This window comes from Ciconia boyciana, chromosome 8 (genome assembly GCF_034638445.1).
Source record: "Ciconia boyciana chromosome 8, ASM3463844v1, whole genome shotgun sequence".
Taxonomy (NCBI): domain Eukaryota; kingdom Metazoa; phylum Chordata; class Aves; order Ciconiiformes; family Ciconiidae; genus Ciconia; species Ciconia boyciana.
In genome coordinates this window covers 52,885,044-52,905,387 of record NC_132941.1, presented here as the reverse complement: position 1 = coordinate 52,905,387, position 20,344 = coordinate 52,885,044, and the positions used below count along the sequence as shown (strand labels likewise).

Sequence of the window (20,344 nt, the reverse complement as noted above, 5' to 3'; positions counted from 1 at the left end):
CTTTGGTTCTGTGATAAAAGAGTTGCTCTGCAAGTTGGGATGAGCCATTAACACCCCTGTGTGCAGGCTGCAGAGCAGGCTGTGCTTGAACAGGGGATATTAAGGTCTGATCTTGCAAGGTTGCTGGGCCCTGCCTAGTCCTCTTACCCGGCTTTGAAGGTGGGAGGCCCCAGATACCTCAACAAGTAGAAGTTCTTTGCTGTGTGAAGCAGCAGACAGGTAAAATGAAGTTTCTCCTCATAGATATCCACTCCTTATGCGGGACATCTCAGGCATGCAGAGAGCAGTAGATTAGAGGATATAATGGGGGAGCAGGTTGTAATAGGGGATGTAATAGTAAAGAGGAACTAGGTTGTTTTCTAGCACTTCAGTCCCCAACTTGGCTATAGGAGCCCTCTATGAAGTGTTGTCCACTTCCTCATCTGTTAGCAGTTTGTAAATCTGCAGATAAAAGGGGTCATGCCTAGTGCCTGGCTTCCACCTTGGAAAGCAGGACTGCAGAGGGGTGTTGGCCCTCCCCAACTTTTTGTTCCCGCAGCAGAGAACGACCTCACATGAATGCACCCCTCATTTTAGCACAGGGCTATGTCTTTGCTCTGTGATGTGGCACTTCACAAATATCCTGCAGAGAAATGAGTCTCACCCAGGCCCCGAGATGAGGCAGCTCTCATCAGAGGCACGGTGTTTGCTAACAGTGCCCAGGAGATGTTCCTCCGTTCTGGCACAGAGGCAGGTGATGCAGGAGGAGTCCTGCTTGGGCACCCCAGCCCTTTGGAGGATGCCAGGTATTAGATCTGAGGCAGCACACAGTCCTCGGCATTTTAAGGCACAAACTTAGTGACAAGCGTGCCTGGGAACTGTGCCCCCTCTTCCCCTGTGTGTGGAGTGAGCCAGCCAGCTTAGGGTTGAAAGAGTTTTTCTGGACTGGTGCGATCACCATATACTAGCGTATCCCTGTGTATATTGTAACCCACTGTTAATTGCTCCCTTCCTTCCTCATTTTTCTCTGAGAGCCACCACCAGAGCTGTGCTGCACTCAGACTAAATTTCTCTGGTCCTACTTATGTGTATTTATAGTATTTGTAAAAAGGAGTAAAATCAACCGGGGGGGGGGAGAGAGAAAGCGGAAAAAAAAGGACAAAACCAAAAAAAAAGCCATTAGCGGCTGTGTGCCGTGCCGGGTCCGGAGCACCAGGTGGCGATGCTGGAGCAGCTCTGCCGCTCCTGGGCCACCTTCGGAGCATCCTCCCTGCCTCCTTCCTCCAGCGCCGCCGCCTCCTCCCCCCAGCGCGGTCGGCGGGCTCGGGCCCCGCGGGCTGTGCCGCCGCCGCCGGGGATGGCCCTGCCCGAAGCAGCGGGCGGGCTGCGGCGGTGGGGTGCCTCGGCGCGGGGGAAGGTCTGGGCTGCGCCATGCTCGGTCTCGGTGGGGAATAGCTTGGGAGCGATGGTGAAACTGCAGATCTGGTTTGGATGTGGTGAACTGATGGTGACGGCCTGGGAAGGGGGGTCGGGGCAGGGTGGCTTCAGCGACGCTCGGCAGATGGGGGTGCAGAGCTCACTGGGGCTACTGCACATGGCAGCTGCAGGAGGGAATGAACAGGCTGGGGCTGTCGGAGGGGAAGCATGGGGGCGCCTGCCCCGGTCCCTCTTGCTGTTGCCAGGGGAGGGGAGGGTCTGAGTTTGTCCCAGAGCGTCAGCACTTCACTTGTCCTAACGTGTGGCAGCACTTGGGCTCAGCACATCGGGCAGGGGCTGTCTGGCAGGTCAGCGTCCCCAGTTTCTAGGGGCAGTCTGTGTTGTGCAGCTCTCCTGCTTGCTCCTGAGGGGATGAGCAGGCTTCCCGTGGCTGGGCTGTGGCCAGAGAGGGCTTTCCAGACCCCCCAGAGGTCCTTGTGTCCTGGGAAAGCAGGAGCTGGGCACAGCTCTTGGAGCGCAGCACAGGTGTGTGCAGACTTGCCTTATCCCAGCGGCTACGAGCTCCTCAGGGTGGCGGTGGAGACAGCTGGGTTGCAGAAGTGGTTTCGCTTTACCCAGCCTGGAAAGTTTCAGGCCACTGGGGAGCTGCTAGAGTGGAATAGCTTCAGCTGGAGAGGCAGAGGACACCTCTCCTGGGATGTCCCTGTCCCTTGGCAAATGGAGCACCCACACTGAGGGAGAAGATGCCAACTCAAGTATGTCCTGTGACAAGAGAGAGTGATCCAGCCAGTTTCTGATCGGCTGAATAGTTAAACAAAAGGATGAGGAGGAAATCTCACATGGCTGTGTTGTAGGTCTGCTCCTGAGCAGATCCCTGCAGCAGAGGAGCTATCGGGTTTTGGTGGAACTGGCATCACTCTGGAGTATCCAAATCCCCTTTGGGTCCCTCTGTCCCTTGCTACATGCTGAGGAAGCATCTGCATCTTGCCTCAGCATCTCCCTGGGCCAGACCACAGCTTGTCAGTGGGCCTTCTCATCGTGTTGCTTGGTTCAGGGCTGGGATCCTCTGTCTGGTGGTGGGCTGTCCTGTCTCTGCAGAGCTGTGGTGGGGACACCTGGCTATATTGCTACGGCTCTGCCTAATCTTCAGCCCCTTACCTGGCCCCTGGACCAGGCTGAGCAGCATGGTCCTGGGTTTCCTCACAGCATGCTTTTCTCTCTCTTGTGCTGGTGAGGTCTTTCTTTGCAGTTGCAGGCACTCAGGAGAGACTGTGCAAACAAGGCAAAGAGAGGAAAGAAGCTACAGCTTCTCTCTGGGGCAGGTGTGAAGAGGCTCAGGAGCACGGGGCTTAAGCTGCAGGAACGTGGTTAGCCCTCGCTTTTATTTTTGTGGCTTCCTTTATTCCTTACATGTGTACGGGGTCCATCAGGGGACCAGCTGTCAACACCCCCTCATCCTCAAGCACTGAAGGAAAGCCTGAGCTCTCTCCACCCAGCTCCCCCCAAGGAGGAGGCTCTCATGCCACCGTTGCTCTTACCTCAGCCTCTCGCCACTGCACTGCTCATCGTCTTTTGCCACGCTTGTGGAAACGGTAAATACTCAGCTGCTCATGCTGCTGCAGGATACCTAAATCAACTTTATTCACAATCACAGTTATCCAATTTTTCACAATGAGTTATTCTTCTCTTTAAACAGAACACAAAACATCTTAAAGTAAAGCAATGAAATGCAAATGACACAAGAACACAGAGGTACGTGGGAACCTACACCAGTCAAACAAAACAAAAGGTTAGGATTGTTGTTACTGTTACTGCTTTTGCTGGTTTTTTTTTTCTCCCTGGAGAGAGCCTTGCTCTCCTCCTCCCTGCTCACAATTGGAGGCCAGCTGATGCCGGGAGCAGGAGTTAACCCCAATTTTTGAGCTCGGATGCTGGGGGATGCTTTCAGCTTCTGCTAACTCCTAGAGTTTGGTCCACAGTAAAACAAACACAGTTATATATTAAAACACTCTGAATTTGAAAGGTGAAAAGGGAATTCACACCACTGCACTGGTACCCATGGATGGAGTTTCTTGAAAAATAAAATGTACCCCTTGGCTTGCCCTGTGTGGAGGGGAACCAGTCCCACTGGCATGGTGAAGGCTCGGGAGGCTGCTTATTGCACATTTCCCCACATCCACTGTTTCAGCAACACCTTCCTACCCCTTAGGTTCTTCTCTCCAAAATCTTTGCACTGGAGTTTGTCTAACTACTGAAACAGGCTCCCTGTGTCTGCCGGTCACAGCTCTGTCCTCAGGCAAGCTGGAGGCTCGCTGCATGCCTGCAGACCGGCTGCGCTGCTGGCATGGCTGCTGGGACCCCCCAGACTCGTGCCAACCTGGCCTCCTCCCACCCTGCAGTGAGGGCGTCCGGGCACAGGAGCCATGGCACTCTGGGGCTTTCGACAGCCAGCCTGGACTGCAGGGCAGGGCTGGGTTAGGGCTGTATGTGAGAGGTATGCAAAGAAATAATGTAAATCCCTGTAACCAGAATATCAGCGTTCAAGTTAGTACTGCCCGCCGGGGCGGGCTGGGGGTGGCCGCACACCCCCGTGGTAGGCTGCAGTGACGGCGGTGCCTTTAGAGAAAGGCTCTCCAATGCGCTCTCCAGCTAGTAGCCTCTTTTTTCATTTCCTCGAGAGGACAGGGCGAGGACATGTTTTCCAGGCGCTCTTGGGAGCAGCCTCTGCGACTGCTCCTTCACCCACCTGCTGCCTGGGCGGGCACGATGCCCCCTGCAGCGAGCTGTATGTTAAATGCTTTTATCCCTATGCCATGCTGTTCCCCATGTCCTGTCGGTGGCCATATGCTGGGGCGCAGGAAAAGGCTCAGCAGGAGGGTGCAACTCCAGGGCCTTCCCTGGCCTGGCCTGCTGGGTAACAGGGCGGGGTGAATGACACTGCTGCTCGCCCCAGCCCTGATCACCCCTCAGGGCCCAAACACCGTCTCTTCTTCCCACATGGCCCTGGAAGGCAGCAGGATGGGACCAGAGGGCAGACAGGCAGCTCCTGCTGCTGCGGAGCCACCCTGCCTGGGCCCAAGGGCTGGCAGACATGGCGGAGCAGTGGTCGTCACTGCAACCATGGGGGCTGCCACTACAGGGGCCCACCATGGGGACAGCGAGGTTCCCAACTGGGGCAGGAAGGAAGGGGATTTATTTAAATAAACCAAAGCAAACTAAACCCCTCAAGCTATTTTTTTTCTTTTCTCTCTTCCTAACATGTAAGGACAGCCATGTCCTGCCGGCGGGCTGGCTGTGAAGGGCTGAGTACCACCTGGCTGGTTTTGTCTTAAAGCACAGTGATAAAGTTACCAGTAAATGAAACCCGCAGACATGTGGGTTTTTACATTCTTCCCCAGTGGGGTTGGGGTTTTTGTTTCCTTTTTTCTTTTATTTTCTCCCTCACAAGTGCTGTCTGGATGCTAGGGGGAGGAAAGGCGAGGGAGAGGCATCTTCCTCTCCTGCAGGCCCATGGGGGCAGAGATGCTGCCGAATCCCTCGTGCTGCGTGGAGACCATTCGGGACAAGCCACGGCAAATCGGTGGTGGTGGGGTTTGAGAGCCGCTCGTCATGCAACAGGATGGCGACAGGAGGTGGCTGGACGCTGCTGGAAGGGAGCAGGGCCAGTGCCAGTGCTGGCTGCCAAACCCGCCATGAATGCCTCCCGCAGGGAACAGGGAGGGAGGAGCAGGGGACAGCCCTCGGGCGGCTGCCACGGGGCTGTTCTTCTGCCTGCGGACATGGGGTGGGTTTTGCTTCACAAATCCTGGGTCCTTTTCTGCACTGGCCCCAGCCTTTCTGCTGTGAATGCGCTCACTGCACCTCGCTTGCTGGGTCAAAGCTTGTCTCACTCCGTCCTTTCTAAGGGGCTTCCTACGGTCAGGCTGGCTGTACATGGAAGCATGTTGCTTGTTTCTCCTCTTCTGCTAAGCTGTCCTCTGCATGCGGGGTGTCTCCGGAAGGAGATGTGTAGCACTGAACCTTTTACCACTTGCTGTCCCTGCTAAACATTGGAGACTCCCCTCCACTGTGCATGGTGTAGAGAAGGGATGATTGCACCAGCTGGGTTTTTTTGAGATAAAGTTTAAAATCCACAAGGGAGAGTAGTCCATTGCAACTTCCCTGACACACTGGAGTTCAGCCCCAGGGCTTGCTTGGAGGGTAGAAGAGCAGCATCTAAGCTTGTCTCATCTGTTGTCCATGGAAGAGAGGATCAGGGTGGTGGTGGGTGATGGTTTTTGAATCTCCTGGATGATGAATAGAGACCAAGAGCTGTGTTGTTTCGCAGCCTCCTCCCCACCTGCCCAGTCCCCATCTGCTGCTGCTCTAAGTGCTGCGGTATGTTTTGATGATATCTTTGATGGCCCGTCTGCAGATGGGGCAGCAAGCGTTGGCCATCTTCTTGAGCTTCAGCCCACACGAATAGCAGAGACACATGTGTCCACAGGAGTAAATGACCGTGTCTACCATGTTCTCGTAGCAGATGGTGCATTCATCTCCCCAGGGCCCTGAGACAGACGGGGAGATGGGTGACTCAGGCAAGCTGATGGGAGAGTTGGGAGCTGTGCCTGAAACGCAAAGAACAGGGTCACTCATGCTGCTTAAAAGGCTTCTTGACATCCCAGAGTAATTTCTGCCCTGAAGCCAGCTACAGAGGGAGGAATCATGCCCTAGCAGACATGGATGCTCCAGGATCAGGGGTCCTTCCAGTGACCTGCTGTCCCACTCACTGAGCCCTGGTTCACATGCCAAGGCTCAGGGCAGCGGAAAGGCAGTATCTGCTGGGATCTGCTGCCCACGCAGACCAAACCAAGAGGCAGCTGTTTCCACGCAGCAGGGACAAAGAGCAGTTTCACATTTTCAAACCGTTGTCTAAACATTAACAAAGGAGGAAAAATCAGGAGGGGCGGATCAAGCCATCTGCTTTGAAAAGGGAGAGGCCAGGTGGCACACGGTGGCAGCAGCTCCCAAGACAACCAATGCTGCATCTCTAGGGACGATCCAGGGATGTGGGACCACAATGCCTGGCTACAAATCACCCTGTGTGGATCCTTCAGGACAGGAGTGTGGTGGTACCCACATGGACAGCATCTAGCTCATAGCGGGTACGTTGCTTCGAGAGCTACGAGGGGCTGCAGTAATTATGCTCACAGCACACTCATAATGAGGCCTCCCCAATGAAGCCAGATGAGGTAGCAAGATAATGAGAAAATTTCTGGGTTTTTTTCCCCCAAAAACCCGTTAAAAATCTGAATGTTTGCTGTCACCAGTTATTAGACTTGACACTGACAGGTACCTTCAGCGAAAAACACTCTTGGTTTGGACAACAATGACAAGGACTTGGTAAGTTATATATCCTACCATCAATGCCTTGGGATCATGCAGGTCCCTGGGGTTTTAAAAATGCTGCAGAACAGCCTATCATTTTTCTACTGTATGTACATTTATCTAAATCTCACTGGAATTCATTGGCATATTAGAAATACCAATACTGCTTTTCTGAAGAGGGTACTGTAGGTGTGTGGAGAGGGAGAGAGGCATACCCGTAACTCCAGTCTAAGCTAGCGTGCAACATGTCAGTGCCACACAGCTCTCCAGAAGGAGCTATTCATCACAGGGCCACGCACGTAACAGAAACTCTGCTGCCTCCCTTGGGACCTTTCATGATGAAAAGCGTTGGAGAAATATTGCTGTCGGGGCATCTAAGCAGCTTCCACGTAAAACAGACTGAAAATAGACTTTGCAGAGGCTCTCCCTTCCTCCCTGAGACAGCTGACAGGAGACTGTTGATCATTGTGGTTTTAGGGTCCTTCTGGGAGACAAGCCTGAGACTGTGAAGGGAGGCAGTGCAGGAGCGGGCAGAGGGAGGCAAAGGAAAGGCAGAGGGGGGATCCCACCGCACTTACCACTGATAGAGCTGCAGAGGGGGCCAGAGCCACATGTAGACAATATGGGGTCAGAGACGCCACTGCAGAGGACGGTGGGGGAACTGGGTGTCGATGTGGGCGAGCTTGGTGTGGACAGCCCCAGCCGCTCAGCTAATATGGTGGAACCTGCACCACAAGAAAATAAACCCACAGTTACTTTTAAAAATTTGGGCCGATGAGGCGCTGGGGATATGTGGCAGGGGGTGTAGCTCTTAGTGCTTGTCAGGATTTGTGTCTTGTCAGCATGAAATCTAGGAAGAGATAAAGGAAAAAAAAACCTCATATGCCTTTTTAAATGCTAGCAGCTGGCCCTGAAGAGACATTGAGCTCCCACAGCCCCTGAAATTTGCTGGAGCTCCTTTAGTCATCCACAACCCTTTGTTTCTGCCCCTAAACGTGTCTCAAGTCATTAAGCGCAGTTACTTTCCTTATGGTTTAATGCTCATATGCACCGTCAGCACTATATCCAGCGATGGGCTTGTAGCCAGTAGAGGACACAGCCTGCAGTACGGTGGGCTGGACTCCAGCACAAGAACATATCACCTTGTCAAAGCACTCTACACTAACCCAGCGCAAAATGCATCATCCCAGGTTCTGACAAATTCATGCAAAGTCACTCAAGAACTTCCCAGGCAATCAGGAAAACTTAGCTCTGCTCACTGCTCTGCCTCTTTTGTAGGGTGGCCTCTGTCAGAGGTGGGGATAGCAGGTGAGAACAGAAATCTGGGTAGAAACCTCTTCACGCCAGACAAGAGACAAGTCACCAAAATGCATTTGGCTCTGGGATGAACAAGGACACCTCTCCCCCTGCAAACAGGAACCATTTCTCCACTCCCCACATGTCTGGATGCGATAGCTCAAGAGTGCAGAGCCCCTTCAAGTCCATTCTAGGTGTCCCCAGCTCCAGGACCTCCTGCTCTCACTGCCCACCATCACCTCTGTGTTAGTGTGGTCTGCCAGAAAAGCCAGCTCTGCCCCACAGCCTGCTTGGCACCTTCCCTCTGTCTCGGTCTCTTTCTTCTGCTGTTATAATGACAAGTATCTTAAAGCCCCTTCCAGAAGGGAAAAAAATGGGAGTGCTTAAAACTCTAGCTGCTGCAAAGGTTTTGTAGGGGAATTTCATTGTTAACGATGCAGCCCGGTCTTCAGTAAGACAGGGGTGAGACAGCGGCATACACGTGCATGAAGGTATGGTTTCTTGGTGGTAAGAACTAGTTTGCTATGGTTTTAAAGTTAAAGTTTCTAGTTCCCCAGCTGAGAAGACAACCAGGGTAACTCCAAATCAGAACTGAAATGCTAAGACTTCTTCATGTTACCATAAAAGGAACCAAGAGACACAGAAGGTTTGGATCTGCAGTGTCCTCGATGAGTCGGAGGCTACTCTCCAGAGAAAAAGCAGCAGTAGGAGGCCAGGAAAACCCCGTGCACCAGAAAGGTCCTTCAGTTCCTATTTGCAGGGAGGCTAGCAAGCCAAGGAGGACCAAACCTGGGAAGAAGGGACTCCAAGTGCCAACTGTGGATTGTGCAAAAAAAGCAAAAGCGCAGCAGCCGATGCCATATTCTTGTGCCCTTTTTAGCAGAACAAGACTGAGCAGTTTAAGTGTAGCACAGGGACTGAGGGGGGGTCATGTTTGGGTCGAAATCTGTTCTGAGGACTGCATATGGGAGAATAAGCAATTCGCTTCAGCCTTCAGTCCCTCAGTTTTACCCCTCTTCAAATGAGGAGCGCTTTGCTCACAGGCAAAATCTGAAGTGGAATTAGCCTCTATAAAGGGCTTTGGGGCTCTCACACTTGAGATGCTGTAGAGAGGCACCTCCTTTATCACACAGACGGGAGCTGAGGCTGGAGTTTAGCTCAGTAAATATGCAAAGAGAATGATACAGCCTCTAATGACAGCCACTAGCAATGGCCCTTCCCCTCCAATCTGACAGATGACCATAGCAGAAAACGTGCCCTGTGGGTAACACACACTGTAAACAGGCCCAGCAGGGGCACAGATTTCAGCTCGTTCACTGCACACAGAACAAATATGAACACTGAGCAGCTGAACAAGTTTTTCAAGCCTTCCCTCTCCTCCCTGCAGCCTGGAGACATTTCTTCCACTCGGCTGACACACAGCACATTGCATTTCTAACACCAACCTGGTCATTTCATTAAATGCAAAATAAAGACTATTAAGAGCATTTTTTTCCAGGCTAATAGGAGAATTTGGAGGTGCCCCAAGTGTCACAGAATATGAACTGACGAAGCATGCTGGCAGCAGTGCAAACGGCCTTTCCACAGTGCAAGGAGAGCTCGTCAGTGCAGAAACCACAATCTTCTCTGGTTGTGGCTGGTCTGAGTCCCAAAATGGCTTTACCCACGACCCAAGGACCAGCACACACCTTCCCAATTCTTTCTCCTAACACAAGGCGCAGCTCTTGACTTTTCTACAGCATAAGTATAGCGCTTTGTTTAAGACAATCTGAGTTCCCTACCAGACAAGACACACTTCTCCCTTGGTGACAGAATAATCAATATAAGACACATTACTCACGCTGTTAATATATTGCTGGATGGTGTGCAGATACCATGACAAGGAGCATGGAATGAGATCATGTGCAGGGTGGAATGAGTGTGGCCAGCTTGGCTTAACTAAAACCAGATACATGTGCTCAAGGCCAAACGTGCTCATTGTGTGCACAGAGCTCCCAACAAGAGCTAGCTTTCAAACCATGATTTTAAAACATTAAATAATTCTAAATAAATCAATTTAAATAATGATTTAGAAATGTTCTTCCTCTCTGTAAAGCCCACAGATAAATTGTCTCTGCTGCTAACTTGTCTCATGCTTGATCTCAAACACGCTGGAATCACCTTTAAATGGATTTTTAATAAATTCCATTTGCTGTTTTATCTTTGCAAAGTCCAATTATTAGCAAAATCCAATGCAGATTGACTCTTTCTCTGTACTTCTGTCATCACTCTGGGAGAGGTGCAAATAAACAAACCTGTATGTCCACCCACAAAAGGAAATAGAGTATTATACTTTCAGTAGAAAAGAGTATTACCATGGAATGTACAGACAACATCATGCCAGGAAAGGCTGCTAGTATGCTAAAGGTTTGTAATTCAAAATGGTCTTGCCAAACTGGAAATAGGATCAGAAATAAATGGGATGGTATTCAATATGATCAAATGCAAAATGCAGCACTTAAGCAGAGATAATCAGCTACCCAAATACAGGACAGAGAATTAGTCCATTCAATTACAAATACAGCTGTCCTACAGAAAAAGGCCTGGGGATTGCTGGAGGTCACCAGATGATCGTAAATCAACAATGCCGTCCTGTTATGAAAAGGTTGCGCCAATCCAGGGTCATATGAGGCTGGTTAAGGACTGGAGCAGGAGCCTGGAGGCACTGTGGTATCTCTGTCCCTGGAAATACTCAAAACTTGACTGGACATGATCTTGTGCTAACTTGGAAGTTAGCCCTCTTTTGAGCAGCAGGTTGGATTAGATAATTCCCAGGGGTCCCTTCCCACCTAAAATGTTGTATGATTATATGATTTTAAGATGGCAACATTTTTCACAGACTGCTAAAAGGAGAAAAGAAACAATCAGTTCTTTGTGAAAGTTCTGGATAAGAAATCATGGGTTCAGACTCCTACGGTATTCAGGTTAGACGTTATGTAGATAGTGAAGCACTGTAAAGCAATCAGACTTCCTAGAGAGACTATAGCATCTCCATCATTAGAGCTCTTTAAGAACAGGAAGGTGAAGTAGGTAGTCTCTTGGAATCCCATCCAGCATTTATGATTTTTATGAGAATAGTTATCTGTATCCATAATTGCCCTTTTACAGAATGTCCTAACTGTGACCAAAATACAGCAGCTGTGGCCCTCAGAGATGCTTTGGGCTCTCTGTGTCTATTGTGGTGAACAGGGTGGTTCCCCAGAACATTGCAATCCACTCTCAGGGAATATCTCCTGAGGCTGTCCCAACTTTTAAGCAGACATCTTTTTGCTCATCTCTCTTAATGGCAGCTATCTGGAGAGAGCTGTGCCACTGAAGGATTTACGTTGGTAAGAAGGCCAGATACAATGTCAATGCTCCCTAAAAATACAGAAAATTTTCAATTAGCTCTCCCCCTTAATTCATTTATAAAAATATTATTTCTACATTTCTTTCTCATAACAAAGTGATTATGTTGACCTGCTTATTACTGCGTAGGCCCCAGAGAGAGAACTGGAAAACAACCACAACAACAAAACCAGGTGGGAAGAGCAATGCGCTGTCTGTATTCTCCTGAGCATGCTTAACGGCATTTGCTATGATGCAAGTAAATCCCCAGGCCATCTCTGTGGCCTAGAGCAGGGAGTTAGCTGCCACGAATCTGTTCGGCAGCTATTCCCAACCCATTGCTAGCAAGCAGTATATTAAGACTCCCACTCAAACTACAGCTGAGATGGAGAGGAGAGAAAAGTAAAGTAATGCCAAAGAGCATGTTGCTTCCTTATGACTGTTGACTTTGGATCGCTGAAAGCTGGGAAACTACCAGTTTAACATGTTCATAACACATTTCTTAATCTGCTATCTATTCCTGAGAGAGGTGATAGAGGGGCAGGGCCATTCCTGTGCCTCCATCAGATTATGAAAAACATCCATCAGCCAGTGAAAGGTACCCAGTAACTTCTTGGGATTTGACCAGGGCATTTCTCATACTGTTCCAGTGTGGGGAGGAGTGTTCATGTTCATAAGGAGACAAAAGTAAGACTCTACCCGTTTTACTAACTCTCTGTCTCGCTCCCTTATCCCTTTCCCCCTCAAAATTAAATTCAACATTATATAGTCCCATTGCACTTTTTCAGATCTTAACCCAAAAGGCCTGCAAGCACAATGTTTCCATCAGAGCACTGGGACTGTGCTTGTGGAAGACTTGCAGAAACCAGACTCCACAGGCTGAAAATGTCTGCTGCTTTGAAGTGTAAATATGCTATTGCATAGTCTGGAGGCTTCACTTTTAAGGATGAAAAGAAACAAATGAGCAATACCCAGTGTTTGCTGGCTGCAAACAGGAATGAATATCGTGACTTCTACCCTCAGAATGCTTTCTGGCAATACCAAACACCATCTCAGGTGGTTCACTTACCCCCTGCTATATGCATTACCTGTCTAGGCTCTTAATGACTATTTCACGTGCATTATAAAAATAATGTATAACCACTCAGTCTGCACTCCAGAGCTATCTTTTTCTTTCCCCTTTGAACCCATCCAACTTAAACTTTGTTCTTCCTGGCTTACAGGTTGCTGTCAGTAAGTGACCACTACTGTCCAACTCACAGCTCACATAGTTTGATCATCTTCACCTTTTTAATTGGCTTTCCTTACCCAAACCCATCTTGAGGACTATGCCAGGATCTTAACTAAACATTGTACCTAAAAGACAAAATATGGGAGCCTCCTGCCATAGTTTCTAAGGAAGATAAAGTCTTATGCAACACACTGACTTGCCCATATGCTGAGTATCATGTGGAGCACATTGACAGCCCCTTCTCTTTTTGTAACACATTTGCTGCATAAATAGGACAGCTAATAAAGATCAGGTAATTACCAATAGTAATCACAGATTTTTCAATGTTGTTCCATCCATCCGCAGGTCCCAGAGCTTCCAGCACACAGTGGAAAAGATGAGAACAGCTGCTGAAATCTGGCTGCAGCCTTCAACTGGCATATTTAAGGGTGCTCAAGAGAGCTGTGCACTTCTCATACATTTTAGTCCAGTGAGCACTGGGAACCTGACAGTCATAGTCATTTAGATGCCTTTCAAAACTCTCAACTTGATTTCCCTTTGTTAGGAGCCAGATTTTTAAGCCTGTCAGCTAAAATAATTCCCCTATCTCAAAAACTGCTCAATATCCAGTCTCACATTTAATACTCTCAATGTATCAGGGCCATTGATTTTGTTATCTCAATAGGATCAAGGTTCTTTCAAAAATCTGGCACAATTGTGGGTACTGAGCTCATGTGAACATCTGCCTATGGAGGTCCATCCCATAACACATGGGCTCCTGCAGTGTGAATGAGCCGTGATGTTACTGAGACTGGACACTAGAGCAACTTCACCCTTTGCTTAATCTTATCTACTTATCTTATCTACAGATCTTTGGCTTTATAGTGACCACTAGTACGTGAATACCCTTGATAAATAACCATGTGCAAGACTGGTACAACTGGGGCCTCAATTTTGGTCCTTACTATCATTTTACTGGAAAATCTCCTACATACGTCTTTTTTTTTTCTGCTCATGGATGTAGCTTGTGTAGAACTTTCCCCCTTTACTTTTTCATCTATTCATCCCCCCATTTCAGAAAAAGGTAGAGAGACACTTTTAACTATTAGAGAATGCAGACCGGTGGAATTACACAGCTATTTTGCATATTACAAGAGCAAAAGCCCATATTGAAGATGCAGTGGGGAACCGTACACTAAACATGTATTCTCTTGACCTTGCAATCTAGTGGCAAGACACAGTGTACGGAGATGTCCTGGGTATTTTCCTGTCTTCTCCCAGGAAGAAAGATGAAGTTTCTTTCTTTGGATGTTCCCCAGGCAGATGTCAGACTACCACCTCTCCATTCACACTGATACTAGAAACTTTGGTATTCCATCAGTGGCACATCCACTAAATGGTGGGGTTTATCAAGACAAGCTTTGCAAGAGCTAAATGCTTCCATGTTTTATTTCAGTAACTGGTTTTCACTAATGCAAATGTTCCATCAGCTATAGAGAGAGCTGCAAATACCAAACATGGTTTCAGCAAGACAGTGTCAATACTAAAATGACAGCCCTACCCACAGCGTGTTGTCTGCTCCAAAGAGCAGCCATATACATTTCTGCACATTATCACATTTTCTTGGCTCCAGCCAAGGCTGCAGGAGAGCTATTCAGTCCCCCAGGGCCACTCAGGTCCTGCCCAACAGGGACTTTTGAATCCATCATGCTAAAACAAAGGAACAAAGCACCTGTTGCTGCCTGGGCATATGGTAGTTAAAGATCAACAATAACGTTAGGGAAGGATGTAAGCATATCCATCACTTCTGAATGCTATAAAATACATGTATTTACACGGCCATTTGTTATGTTCCCACGGTAATGGGAACAATACTGCATTTGATTAGAAACCAGAGCTTCCTTCCCCTTGGGCTCGATATTATTTGGCCAACCATGCTCTCAGAGCCCAGCCTCTATGCTGCAACTCATCTCTGCCTCTCAGGTGACTGACATCAGTTGATGGTCCATGGGGTTTTTTGCATTCAAGTATTTCCTGGGGGATTTTAAAACTGTTCTGAACAGAACAATATTAGATTTTGTTCTTCACAAGCCCATGAAAACGTAAGGCATTTTGCATTATGCTACAGAAATATCTGGAAACAAGTCAAAAACAGCCTGGCAGATTTTGCATGCAAAACCATAAGGCCTGTGTTTGCAGATGGGTATCAGACAACCATTGTTCAGGGAAGTAAAAGCTAGATCCAAACCACATGGAGAACAACAGTTCAGACTTTCATGTGGATCAGAAAAGGAGTGTACTTCATGGCCTCACCAGAGCATTGCTGTCTGCTGTGTCCAGAAGGGCAGCAGGGCACCAGCACATCTATTACCCTCCTGCAGCCATATGCACACTCCAGTTAAGCAGGAGAAATACGAAAGCTCCAGACACCACAGAAGTTTTTGATCCAGCAACTCTCCCAGCCCAAGCCCAATGTGCTGTGGGAAAGAAAAGAGCATGCAGCAAACTTACAATGTATCTTTCCTGACCTGATAGGTGAAGTTCAGCAGCTACTCAGCACTTCATCCTGCAAAATCCTGAGGGCATGAACACCATGTAATGAACATCTAGCTGAACTGAAGTGAAAGAGCATCTAATGGGGCTCCATCTCTCAACCTGAGAAATCCTAGACTAACAAAGCACCCAGAGAGATACTTAGATCAGTAAGAGGTAAAAAAAGAAGCCTGGATTGAGTAGCTGAACCGCATGAAAAATGAGAGTTGGAGCTTTCGTCTTGTTTAAGAAAAACAAACCAAAAAGCCCTCTAAAAGATCACAGATATGAATTACCCTGATCAAAAATGCTTCTGTTCATAACAGCACCTTTTTCAGCTCCACCTCAAAAAGGCCATTTGGCTCAGAGTATCTGAGCAAAAGTGGTTCTGTGAGCAGAAGGAAAACTGCTGCCTAACCCAGCCCCTCCAAGGTCTGTGCTTCTCCAGGAGGGACATGTATAAATAGGGTGGCAGAGGCATACAGGAAACGAATACTTTCACTTTTCTTGGCCAGCACTGCTCTGAATTTCTGTGGGACACTCTGCTGGATGAAAAGGCATCTGACAAAGAAGGAAAAGAAAGAGTTTAGTCTGCTATGTCACTCTCACAGTAGCCAGAATAACTAACTCATGCCAGTGTTAGTTCAAAGAATAAGCAGATTTTTATTTGTCCTGACAGACAAGCTGCAATTCAAAGAGGCTGGTATATGATCCCATATCCTGTATATTCACTGTAGGCAGGCAAAGGCGTTATGAGATAAGGGAGATCAATACATCACTTACTATGAACATCTCACTGCAGCCAGGGGTAGTTTATTATCCTAGTGACAACAATCATTTCTGCTTTTGTGGAGGAGAGCGTGCAGAGGACAAAACATTTGCAAGCCCTGTGGCTTTCACCTAGAGGAGGTCCGCTTGCTTTGCCCAGCCTTTACCCAGATGCCGGCTGGTACCTCAGTACACAGGCTAACGCTCACTGACTGACCCATGGCAAGTGTGGCTTAATTATGTGTCACGTGTGATGAGATCTTTAGCTGGATGGTACAAAGGTGCCACAAGCAGGTATTAACTCTGACATTGCTGACACTGACCACAAGGGACAAGCATTTGGCTGCATCCAATTCTCCGTAACTGTGAAGTTTTCCAAGGCACAAGTTGTTAAGCAACCTGTCCTCTCTAACACAACAGCTTCCCTTTGTGGTAATTCTCCTTTAAAACAATGAATATAAAACAGGATATGACTGGAGAGCCCTGTGCAGTGCTAGAATCAAGCCCAGAAGTTACAGACACTGTAATGCTCTTGTGCAGCTCTTACAACTTAACATCAGTAATGTGTACTTCACTTGCAATGAAAGATAAAACCATGCATGATAGGAGGGTTTATGAAGAGGCATCAATTAATACAAGTGGATTTCTTTCCAAGAGGCACTGAATATTAACTCTCTTCCTTCCCCCCTAGTCTCTAACGCCATAAAATACCATGTACCTTGCAGTGCATAGGAACTACAGGCAGTTACGTGCCACACAACACAGGCCTGTTAGATCCTGATCAGCTTAATGAGTCCCTTTTCCATACAAGTGGGAAATGTTTCCAAAATAAAAAAAAACATGCACGATAAAACTCTGGGGCACTTCTAACTGAATGCTTGTTAAAGGAAGCAATTAATTATGTGCATTTCTGTGCAACAATGTTATGCATTTATCAGGTTTCTCCTGTGCTGTATTTAACTCTGCAATTTCTACATCACTGGAATAAACCAAGGCAGAGAAGGATCAAGTTCCCAAATGGGTAACCTCACATCTGAGATCAGAGATGAGGGTGTGTGATTTACTACTGCAAAGAACTAGCCAGCTTCTCTCAAACAGGAGAAACTTATACATTTAGAGCTGGAGAACCAAAATCCCGGATTCTCCCTGCCTGTGTGAGACACTTCTCTACAAACTGTACCGGCTGTCTGCACCATGGGCAGTGTGTATAACAGCTGTACACACCAACAATCATTTAAATATTTTGCACACTTGCTGCAGTTAACTGTATGTGCAAAGTAAGTGTATAACTGCACCCAGAGTGGAGAACTCTTTTGGAAGAGACAGGTGCTCTGCCATGGGATGCTGGAGTCCTGGGACAGCACGGGAGCAACTGGTCAGCTCTTCCTTCCTCTCCTCCCCAGTTTTAAGCCCATTGACCAATTTCAGGAAAGTCTGAAAGAAAGATGGAAACCCCAGCAACAACTGATTTCTAAATATCTTGCAATGGGCAGCTAAGTAGGAGCCCCAACTCAGTGCTCACAGTAAAGGAGGCAGGAGAGCTTAGCCCACACACACTCTGCATTTATCCAGCATGCATGTGAATACAGACTTACCCACACCAAATGCTGGCTCTTGGGTTGTTTTTTTCAGGCTTAATGCTGGCTCTTGGCCAGCATTAGGAGACATCCAGAGAGCTGCAATATTGTGCAGCTGTTCTGGTGGGGTTGGAGTTATTGAAGCGCATAGATAGAAAGGACACAGATAAGTTGGCAACTCAGCTTCATTAGTATGACTGTTGATGGAACATGTTATTTCATTGCTCAAAAGAAAACTTCAGTATTACTGGAACGGATGAAATTCACAAGGGAAACCACACCAAAAAAACCAAAATAAAGGAGACAAAAGAAGATGTTTTACATGCTGGTAATTCACTTTGAGACAAAAGAAAATGAAAGAATATCCCCAACCATTTGGATCCCCAAATACTAAATATATAAACTTATTGCTGTGATAGCTCCTCCAGACATGAGTCATACATTTTAAAACCTTATGGGGTCGATCAATTTAACTTCATAAATGAATTACACCACCAAAACCAGACCAAAACCAGACCAATGTATCCAGACTGGCTCATTTCAACCTTTCAGAGCTGTCGATAAAACTGTGTGTGAGTTGAAATGCTTACCAGCAAAAGCTGAAAGCAGTAAATCAAATTTAATAGGCTGGTTTTGTCAACTGTACAGGAATGATGCCTAAAAAAACCTAACCCAAGCCTGAACTAATGGAATTCCTAAAGGATATGCAAAGACTGTTTCATTTCTACATGCCTGATGTTCTGGGTTTCTGTTTGGTTGTCCTATACACATAACCCACAGAATTTCTGAATTAAGACCAGCACTTTACGTATAAAATATTTAGAAAGATTTCCAATCCTGACAAAAAGATCTATTGCCTCCCTCAATAGCTGGTTCCTGTAGTTAATTACTCTCACTTATGTTTAATTTAAATTTGTGTCCCTTCATTTTCCAGCAGCTTGATAATTTTATGCTATTATCTGCTACATTAAAGTGCCCTCCTCTTTCATTTATCTTATGTGGTCAAGTTGCCTTTTAACCTTTTCTTTGCAACAAATTGACATCCTTCTACCTCCCACTACAGATGACTGTGGCCTCTATAGAGGTGCTTGGGTTTCATTTATTTCCCTTTAGCTGGGGTGACATAAAGAAAAATGGTGTTTCCAGCCTCGTCTTTATTTTCTGCTTTTTTATTTCTCCTACAGCAAATATATTCCCAGTATATGATGCCAGATTGACAAAATGGAAACAGAAGTCAGAATTCTTTACTATCAAACCAACCCCACGCTGCCCTCCTCTCTTACAGAGTTCTTTAAGACCATCAGCCTGGGTAGAGATGGTCTCCCCTGATATTTAGATTAGGAAATGTGTTGTATCCCCAACACTGTGGAGTAACTGTGGTCAGCAAATGTCAGCTTCTGTGGTAAAGCCACAAGCCATGAGGGACCTGAGCTTGGTCCCGTCCTGGGTCAGGACCATATAACTAATCTCAAGGCATGAAACATAGTATACAGTGATCAAAACCCTGAGCCATCTTATTTTCTGAGTCAAAAATAAACCTTCTCTAGGTGTAAGAGTGGCATTGCTGCTCTCCACCTTCTCCGTCCTCCAAACAAAACAGAAAAGCTGGAGAGGAAGAAAAACCAGCAACTTTCATTTAATTTTATAGTTGGCTGTAGTGCTGATGTTCCCTTAACACTGCATAACATGCTTTGATTAATATAATAATGGTATGCCCCCAGAAACAGAATGACATCTGCTATTTAAGATAGGTTTGGTACAATTATGCCTCTTGCAGTATTTGTGTCTCATTTCTTTTCAAGGATATGGAACTTCACTTTTTCCATTACAACTAGAAAAAGATGGCTATAAACATGTCTTCTCCTGTGATATAAAGCTCAAACTACAAAAGATAGATCACACAAAATTACTCTTGTTTGCATTCTGAAGATGGAGCTTGTCATTAGAAAGATGAACACTTCATATTCTTCTTACATTTTCTAATATTATAATGGCAGATATTATGGCAAGCACCATAATCTGTTCCACTGCAGTGCAAACAGTGCACATCACCTCCCTAATAACATTGCAAAAGCTAGAGATGGGAGTTCATTATTTTTTTTGCCTTCTGTCAGAAAATTGCTGATCCATATAATTACTGCAGCTGCAGAGATGTGCAGTGTTGGGACAGCGTCAGTGCTCTTCTCTGGGCAGCTGCACTGTACTGATACTGTACTGATACTGGGACTGTACTGCTCCCAGCATTGTTATACTGGAAACATAGGTCTGAAAAGCCCTATTTGTATTTTAATACCTGTTGAAGATTATAGGCAAGCTCCAATTCCATAGCTTTTAACTGGGAGATAGCAGCTTGCTGCCCAAGCTGACGTGGATAGAACTGTACACTCAGCAGGGTCCTACCCTCTCCTTGAGAGAGGCAAGGTCAGCAAGTCTGTTTCTTTTCACTTACATCTCACTTAAGAACAATAGCCCATTTTCAGCTTCTCCTCCAGTGACCGAGGCCAGAAAAATCTGTTATGTAGTCACAAATACAGGTAGTGAGGAGTTTTCCAACTCAGCAGATTTCATTTCATGGATCCAAACACAGACGTATCTAAAACATGTCCTGGGAGTGTACTGGTTTGGGCTGAGCTTGTGAGCAGGTAGGGAGGACATACACAGGGACTAGGAAATTACTTGCTTAGCAGGAGGTTTGCCCAGGTTGCAGAAGGCCTGCGTTCAAGTCCATGTTCTGTTGAATTCTGTGTGAGGACGCAATTCTGTCCTTCTGGTGAGACACACCCTCTCTGCCCTGTTTCAGGACCTACTGCAA

The 20,344-nt window shown here is 47.1% G+C and overlaps 1 protein-coding gene across 4 annotated transcripts in view; it reads right to left on the bottom strand.

The window, feature by feature from the left end:
* Positions 1-3,039: 3,039 nt before the first annotated feature.
* NEURL1 (neuralized E3 ubiquitin protein ligase 1) overlaps positions 3,040-20,344 on the bottom strand; it is a 167,672-nt gene continuing 150,367 nt past the window's right edge. For all 4 annotated transcript variants that reach the window (XM_072871172.1, XM_072871174.1, XM_072871171.1 and 1 more), the window contains 2 exons: positions 7,362-7,508; positions 3,040-6,023 (listed from right to left, as the gene is read on the bottom strand). In XM_072871172.1, coding sequence (XP_072727273.1) covers positions 5,782-6,023; positions 7,362-7,508 — 389 coding nt within the window. In that variant the 3' untranslated portion in view covers positions 3,040-5,781. The remainder of the gene's footprint in view (positions 6,024-7,361; positions 7,509-20,344) is intronic.